Source organism: Zingiber officinale, chromosome 7A (assembly GCF_018446385.1).
Source record: "Zingiber officinale cultivar Zhangliang chromosome 7A, Zo_v1.1, whole genome shotgun sequence".
Lineage (NCBI taxonomy): Eukaryota > Viridiplantae > Streptophyta > Magnoliopsida > Zingiberales > Zingiberaceae > Zingiber > Zingiber officinale.
Genome location: NC_055998.1, coordinates 21,142,603 through 21,151,737, shown reverse-complemented (window position 1 = coordinate 21,151,737; position 9,135 = coordinate 21,142,603). Strand labels below are relative to the sequence as shown.

General features: G+C 34.2%; 1 protein-coding gene across 1 annotated transcript; it reads left to right on the top strand.

The window, feature by feature from the left end:
- Positions 1–4,889: 4,889 nt before the first annotated feature.
- LOC122001134 (ras-related protein Rab7-like) lies at positions 4,890–8,581 on the top strand. The gene is made up of 7 exons (XM_042555727.1): positions 4,890–5,101; positions 5,217–5,243; positions 5,354–5,453; positions 7,441–7,587; positions 7,676–7,756; positions 7,860–8,005; positions 8,256–8,581. Exons 1-7 carry the CDS (start codon positions 5,049–5,051, stop codon positions 8,323–8,325), a joined length of 624 nt encoding a protein of 207 aa, XP_042411661.1. The 5' UTR covers positions 4,890–5,048; the 3' UTR covers positions 8,326–8,581.
- Positions 8,582–9,135: the final 554 nt, after the last annotated feature.

Sequence of the window (9,135 nt, the reverse complement as noted above, 5' to 3'; positions counted from 1 at the left end):
TTGTTGCAAAATTTGTCACAGATTTGTGATGAATTTCAAAATTTATCGTAGATTTAAGCCTTTTTTATATATAAATTTAAACTTTCCTGGGCTGATTGAGGTACCTAGAGAGGTCGGAATGAGATGAAACCAGTTCCTATGGGTTTCTAAAAATCCCCTGATTATATAGATGCCCTCAAATATAAATTTTACTCAATATATTGAGATTATTAATTTTATAAAGATGATTAATATTTTTTAGATATCTTCGAGGTAAAAAAAATCATCGGTGGGATAAAATTAGTGGTTGAGGGCATTGACAAAATCAAGAGATTTATAGAAATCCATATAAACTAGTTTCATCTCATTCTGACCTCTCTAGGTACCTCAACAGTCTTCAAATATTTCAAAATAAGTGTGACTTGTTAATCTACACCTTCGTATAGAAATTTAACTAAGTCTTACATGCTAATAATTGATTTAGCAAACTAAAAATAAATATAATGAGTTAAATTATTTTTTATGGTCATTTTTATGATCCGGGGAATTTTAGGAACCCATAGGACCTAGTTTCATCTTATTCCGAGCTCTCTAGGTACCTCAACTAGCCCCGGAAAATTTAAATTTATATATAAAAAAACTCAAATCTGCGACAAATTTTGAAATTTGTCGTAGATCTACGATGAATTTCATGAAATTTGTCGCAGATTTGTGATAAATTTTAAAATTTGTTGCAGATTTGAGTTTTTTATATATAAATTTAAATTTTCTGGGGTTGGTTGATGTACTTCAAGAGCTCAGAATAAGATGAAACTAGTTCTTATGAGTTTCTAAAATTCACCTAATTTTATAAATGTCCTCAACCACTAATTTTACCTACGAATGATTTATTTACCTCGAAAATGTAGGATCGATGGCGTCGATAGAGGGGGTGGGGGTGAATATCGACTCGTCGCTTTTCGCTTTGATTTCGTTCGTTCTTTCTATCAAAATGTTAATTACAATGGAATATAATAAAAACTTAAAGGAAAGAATACTCACGGGATTTACTTGGTTCCTAACCCCCAAGGGTCAGTACATCCAAGGCCTACATACTCAAGTACGAGTCCAATAGTGGTCTCCTTTCCGAAGGCGGAGAAACTCGCTTTACAATTTATCAAGTACAAGCATAAAATAATAATAAAGTAAATACAGCTTGTAGTAAAAGAAATACAAACAAAAATTTTGTTGAGCTGATCCAGAAGTCATGAGTGTTGCGCACCCTTCCTAGAGCTTTCCTGGTAGCAGAGCTTTGCTTCGTAGCCTTCCTTTTGAGCACACGGAATATGAGTAGTAGAAGAATCAATATCTTGAACATAGAGCCTTCATCTCCTTTTATAGAGTTAGATCAGATCCTTATCTGGATGAAGTCTCAAATTTGAATGAAGCATATCTAGATAAAGTCATATCTAGATGAAGAAATATCTAGATCAAGCATTATCTCTATCCATATCATCTAGTTTATCTTCATCCTGATCAAAATCATAAAGATGATCTTTTGCCACATCATCTTCCATGTCAATATTTTTGACAACTCAGCAATCTAGACCGAATCCAATCAGTTTACCTGAACTGATTTGGGTCTGGTTCGACCTGAATTAAGTTCATTTCACCCATTTACATTTGTCTATTCTTTGTTTTGCTTCCAGCTCCAGGTTCTTGCAAAACAACCATACAAACACAATCAAGCAACCTAACCTATATATGTAAGTCTACCTGACCTACTAGGCTTACCTTTTGCTTAGAGATCCCTCCTTCAAGTCTACCAGCTAAGGGTCAATCTCTTAGGATCAAGCCACACTCGTGTAAGTCTACCCGACCTACTAGGCTTACCTTTTGCTTAGATGTCCCTCCTCCAAGTCTACCACCTAAGGGTCAATCCCTTAGGATCAAGCCACACTCCTATAAGTCTACCCGACCTATTAGGCTTCATTCTTGGACTGTATCCAAGATTTACCATTACCTAAGGTTATCTCCCCCTAAGATTTTTACTGCTTAGCTTCACTCACTAGGATATCCACCACCTAGGGTTATCTCTCTCTAGGATTTTCACTACCTAGCTTCACTCATGTTAGGACTTCCACCACCTAAGGTTACCTCCCCCTAGGATTTCCGCTGCCTAGCTTCATTCACTAGGACTTCCACCACCTAGGGTTACCTCCCCCTAGGATTTTCATTGTCTAACTTCACTCACCAGGACTTCTACTACTTAGAGTTACCTCCCCCTAGGATTTCCCCTTGCCTAACAAAGTTAGGACTTTCCCATGCTATTCTCTTCCAAACATCGAGTCATGTTTGGATCAACCCTTAGTCAAACTGACCAGACTTAGGTATATTGACAAACATCAAAATCTTGGAAGCTGATTGCACCAACAAGAAATGTCCAAAAAATGTTAATTGCCTTCATAAAATCAATAATCACAATATAAGGGGTAAAATTTATATTTGAGGGCGTCTATATGATCAAGGGATTTTTAGGAACCCATAGGATCTAGTTTCATCTCATTCTGAACTCTCTAGGTACCTCAACCGTTTTTGGATATGTCAAAATAAGTGTGCCTTGTTAATCTATACCTTCGTATAGAAATTTAACTAAGTCTTATGTACTCATAAATGATTTAGCAAATTAGGAATAAATATAATGGGTCAAATTAATTTGTACGGGCATTTTTATGATCAAGGGAATTTTAGGAACTCATAGGAACTTGTTTCATCTCATCCCGATCTCTCTAGGTACCTCAACCGGTCCTAAAAATTTTAAATTTATATATAAAAAAACTCAAATTTGTGACGAATTTTAGAATTTTTCGAGGTCGGTTGAGGTACCTAGAAAGCTCGGAATGAGATGAAACTAGTTACTATAGGTTCCTAAATTCCCCTGATTTTATAAATATCCTCAACCACTAATTTTACCCCACCGGTGATTTTTTTTTACCTCGAAGATGTCTAAAAATTATTAATCACCTTCATAAAATCAATAATTTCAATATATTGGCTAAAATTTATATTTGAGGGCATCTATATGATCAGAGGTTTTTTAGGAACCCATAGGATCTAGTTTCATCTCATTCAGAACTCTTTAGGTATCTCAATCGACCTCGAAAAGTTTCTTTTTCTAAAAAAATAATATTTACAATCTGCGACCAATTTTGAAATTTGTCGCAGATTTGAGATTTTTTATATATAAATTTGAAATTCCCGACGCTTGAAAAAAATGATTTTTTGCGACAAATCCTAAATTCGTCGCAAAAATTACGACGAATCCTAAATTCGTCGCAATATTTGCGACAAATAATTTAGTTCGTCGCTAATTTCCAATAAAGTTTACAATGAATATTATTTTATTGCTAATTGCCTATGAAATTGTTTTTGTCACAAACGTTGTTGCTAATCTACGACACGTTCTTTTTTGGGGGCAAAAGTTCTCACAAATTTGCGACAAATAATTTTTGTCACAAATATTTATCGCTAAATTACAAATTTTTTTTTTAGTGAAACGACAAGCAACTAAACTCAACAAAGTGCTCGTTTAGATCTTCGAAAAATGATGAAAAGTGGAAATCGGCCCGACGTAGCAATGGCAGTAAGCAAGTGGCTTTCTAGAAAGAAAACTGCACTGTCAATAAATAATTCAAATTTCTTATCATCGCATTATTTAACTAAAGCATCTATTAAACTAAGAGATTAGGGCATCTTAATTATAAATAAAGTAGCTTAAACAAGCGCCACATAACTCTTTAAAAAGACTCTGCAGATACTAAAGGCTGACGAGTATACAATGTGACTGCAACGAGAGACTTGTTTAAACTTTAAAGAAGTCAAGAAACCTACCCGTAAAATGTAGTGGAATTAATTTTAAAACTGCAAGAACTTTATACGAGAATTCACGAGTATATATATAATAATCATGCTTCTGTCATGATCATAAAGCAAATTCTTCATAAATGGGGAGGGCAGAGGTATACATAGTTCACACAGGACCTAACTATGCTTTACTTCAGAAAACAGAGAAAAAATCGATTGATGTTAGATTAATTAATTGGCCTAACTATATGCTTTATCTCAGAAAACAAGGAGAATAATGTTTGCGCAGCCTGTGCTACATATTCCAGTTAAATACTGCACAATTGTAAATACTCACAGACCCTTCGAAATTTGGTGCAGCTTGTGAACAACTTGAAGTAATAAAAACACTAGTATCTCGATAAGGACAAAGGGGATAAAGGAGAGAGCAACTGAGATCTTCCCATCATTTCTTCCACTTCTACTGCACTTTTGTAAGAGAATCAGAGTCGGAACTTAAAATTTACACTCTTTTAAGTGCTCTTGTAGCGAACAAGCTTGTTGGTAACCTTTCATTTCTATAGCTATTAGAAAACAAGAAGATAATCAAAATCAGTCAACTACGTACGGACCCAGATTTAAAAGGAAGAGTAGTGGATTTTGCTCAACGCTAAAACAAAGAGCAAAAGTCAACTCGGCTGGCCAATAGTTAAAAGAATCTAGTATAAGCAAAACACAAAATCTAAAAGCCAAATTTCTCCTTCTTGCTATCCTCATCTTCCAATTACTTCCTCTGTGGACTCGTTTATTCTTTCTGATCCAGAGACGGATTGGCCCATTCGCAACCATACTACTACGTACCCTTTTTTTCAAAATAAATAAATAAATTATTTTTCTGATTTTTTTTTTTTATATTTGTGGATTTATTTGCTAAATTATTCGTTCGTATATGGAATATTCTTGCAGTCGCGCGCAGAGTCGCTGCTGGCTGCTGCACAACAGCAAACACTTCTTTTGCGTACGTGTCAGCCTATCAATGAGTTTTGCGGGTACGCGTCTGGAGACGGTGGAAAGTTCCAGAATCAACGCGATTGACTTGTGGTTTTACTTCTCCAACTTCCCCTCTTTGATTCCTCCGCTCCAATCGCGAAGCCGGATTGTTCTCGGTCGACGAGGGGAAGGCGCGGGTCGATCTTGCTCAAGCGAACCGGGAGATCGTTGATCGTTAGGTACCAGGATCGGAACCCATGGCTTCCCGCAGGAGAACGCTTCTCAAAGTGATCATTCTCGGCGACAGCGGGTGGGATTTTCTTCTTTCTTGGCACATATGGCGTTAGAACTTCGCTAAACTGCAAGATTTTTTTTAAAATTTTCATTATTTCGGATTGGCATGATTTTTGGTTTTTGCGTGATAGGGTTGGGAAGACGTCTCTAATGAATCAGTATCCTCTTGTTGAAGAATGTGGTATTTGGCATCCGTGTGAGTTTCATGCTTGAATTTTTATTTTTATTTAAAAAGAAGGTTTTGGCTTCCCTTAACTATGATGATCAGATATGTGACTAAGAAGTTTAGTAACCAGTACAAAGCTACAATTGGAGCCGATTTCTTAACCAAGGAAGTGCAAATCGATGACAGGTTGTTCACGTTACAGGTAAGTCCCATGTTTATGATTTGGGGTTTCTTCTATCGATCTGTTTTTAGGTTTCCAAAAAAGTAACTTTGACCATATATATTTGAATGAGCGTTTTTTGGTGTTTGGATTAACGTTTTTAGGTGTTCAACAAAGTTTTTTTTGGCCCTAAATTTTGTCATGAGCATATCTATAAATTCGTTGGCACTGTGTAATCCATAAGTTTCTCAATTGAGCCTCGAGGCATCCCAAGACATTTTTCTTAGGATGTTCAGAAATGTATTTTCCTTTTACCTAAATTGGTTGAGCAAGTTAATTTGCCAGATTGTGGCACCTTTTGGAGGGAAAAACTACAGCCAGGATATTATTGAAAAAAAAAATGTATGTATGGCACTTTTTTATTAAAAAATAATAATTATAGGGAGACGTTTTGGTAAATACTAATTATTGAGAAGATCTTTTGGTAAATATGTCCAAAAGGATTTGGCAGTATTTAATCCTAGTAGATTTAGTCATCAGAATAAACAAAACCAAGAAAAATTGATTTTTTTTTCTTTCACACAATAAATATATATGTACTTTTTTTTTTAATAATGCAAGGTTTGTAGGTGATAATTTTGATTATGGTAATTTCGTTTAACATAATATCTGTAAATGAAAAAATAATCCAGAACAAGTTATAAATTAATAATGAAATTTCAAAATCATGATGTTTGAATTTAAAACGGTTCAGACCAAACTAAAACCAACCAAATTGATGATTTAGTTTGGTTTTAATTTTGTTTGGTTCAATTTCTAAGAAACGATACAACAAAATTTGATTTAATCCAGTTTGGTTCCATTTGGTTTCATTCATCCAGTGAACACCTCTATGCTGGGATGATATTCTTATTGATATTTGAAAGAGCTTAGGATATCATTGTATAGTTTATCTCACTGAGTTATGTACCCATATGTTGAAAATCAAAAAGATGTTTGTCTAGTGAAGGAAAAAATTCTGTAACATTGATTTACTATAATAAAGGTAGCATACAATCTTTTTCTAATTATAGAGGGAGGAAGTTTATATTGAAATTTTAGGAAAGGGTTTATTTGTTGGCAAGCAATAGATGAAACAAATTTAAGTATCTTAAAGACAATTTAGTTTTACTTTTGGTAGATTAATTATAGTTTTTATTTATTTAATAAGACAAATAATATGATTTTCCTTTACTTGCCAAAAGTTTATGATTGTCTCTTGACAATTATTCTAGTAGATTTTGGAGAAGGATCAGTTCTCTGTCTATATGTTTACACTACTACAAGATGAACTTATGATATTCTTGATAGTATATGTTATTTGCAAATGACAATTATATTCTAGAAGTGCAAATAAATTAAATTTGAAGCTTGAGGTTTAAGAACTTAAAGAAAGCAACAGTAAAATGACTTAGGATGGAAGAAATACAGAATTTCTATAATAGTTTACATATGTTGGATCTATTGTTCAACATGGAGAATTTGTTGATGGTATGATGAATGAGAAGTGGTTGGTTGAAAAAAAGTGAAGCTTGTAGTATCTTGTGCCCGTCATTTGCTAGGAAGATTTTACAGAATAACCTATTGCTTTATGATTCAGAGTCTTAGATAATCAAGAAGCAATACACACAAAAATTTAATCTGATTGTGATTAAAATGTTAACATGGTCTGATCAAAATACTTACGTCTAGAGAGAAAATGATGAATGTGCCCAAAGATAACTACTAAATTCTATGGTTAGACACAATCACTAGAGTTGAAGGTTTAAAGGTGTAGATAAAAACTATAGGAAACTCCAGTAAATGTAATTATAATTTATTTATGAGATTGAATATTATTAATAATAAAGCTTAGTTAAGAGTTTAATGAAGTGATGAGGATCTTGCAACTTTTAGCATGGATTTTTCCAATACTTGTGGGATCGTAGTTGTGTTCCTTTTCCTACCATCTTGTGTGAAATTTTGATACATTGTTCATTCATTCCTTTAGATATGGGATACGGCAGGGCAGGAAAGGTTCCAAAGTCTAGGTGTGGCATTCTATCGTGGTGCAGATTGTTGTGTTCTTGTCTATGATGTAAATGTTGGGAAATCATTTGATAACCTAAACCGTTGGCGGGAAGAATTTCTGATTCAGGTAGCATGATAGCAGTCCCGCCTGTCTGTCTGCTATAAACATGTTATGATGATTCTTTCTCAGCTAATTCTGTTTTCAAAATGTCTAGGCAAGCCCCTCAGAACCAGATAACTTCCCATTTATAGTCTTGGGGAATAAAGCAGACATTGATGGCGGTAACAGTCGAGTGGTATTCCTTCATCTATGTTTCTCAATGATTGAAGATTCCTTTTGTGTTTGCATCAATAAGTGCTTCATAACATACGGAGTTGATGTTTTGTGTGAGATTTCAGGTTTCTGAGAAGAAGGCAAAGCAATGGTGTGCTTCAAAGGGCAACCTTCCTTACTTTGAGACATCTGCTAAGGAGGGAACAAATGTGGAAGCTGCTTTCCAGTGCATAGCCAGCATTGCTCTCAAGAATGAACCAGAGGAGGAAATGTAAGTGCATTTCTGATTCTCACTAGAGAGTTGAATGGTGTACAAAATTGAAGTTTATGAATTTGCACATGAATATCGAAGTTATGTTGGATGGATTCTTCCTCATTTATTCGATAACACTAGTATATGTGGGGCTCTGAAAAACAGAGTTTATTCGACTCTAATAATTTATATCAGTTGGGTTTCTTGTTTGAATAATTCATATTGATTAACACGCTGATCACAATTTTTTGATTTGCCTATGGTGAAGATACCTACCGGATACTATCGATGTGGCCACCGGCAGGGGGCAGCAAAGATCAACTGGCTGCCAATGCTAGACAAACTCAGGTAGCTCAATTCTCTTTTACAGGTTATGGGGTTCATATAAACTGTAATAAGTGATTCGATTTACTATGTCTTCTGGATCTGTATCATTTATTAAGAGGATGTCCACTATGTTGTTATCCTTCGGGTTGAACTGCGTCATTGCTTCATTTCAGCCAAATGAAGGTGTATTCCCCATTTTAGCTTGGAACTGAACTTAAAGTTTCAGAGGTAGATTGACACAGAACAAATAAAATTCTGTCTGCTCTACATCAATAGAGCCTTAGTGCTAAGTATACCTTTAATTAGGCTAAATAACTTTTAAGTCCTCTCTGTTTTCTATAACGTCATAGTTTACCTCCTACCTTTTATGTTTAAAAAATATAACGTCATAGTTTACCTCCTACCTTCTATGTTTAAAAAATAATACTTAACCTCTTTGATCTCAAGTCAAAATGAAAAAAAGAAAATATTAATAACCAAAATAACCCTGAAAGAGAATAAAAAAGAGAATCCTCACAAGATCTAAAGGGTCATTTGACGTATACACTCCCAAAATTTATATATATATGCACTTGCAACTATGAAGGGATAAAGAGTTAAGATTTTAAATTGATGAATCAAAATTAAATAAAAATAGAATAAATTTTATTATTAAAATCTCTATCTAATCATCAAATGTGGTATATAATGAAGTATCTCATCACCGAATGTGGTATATCATGAAGTAGGAGTGAAGTGTTGGTATGGTGAAATTGTATTAATATGCACATCAAAGACATTATAAAATCTAGAAAGGAAGTTTATAGGCTATTATGACTATA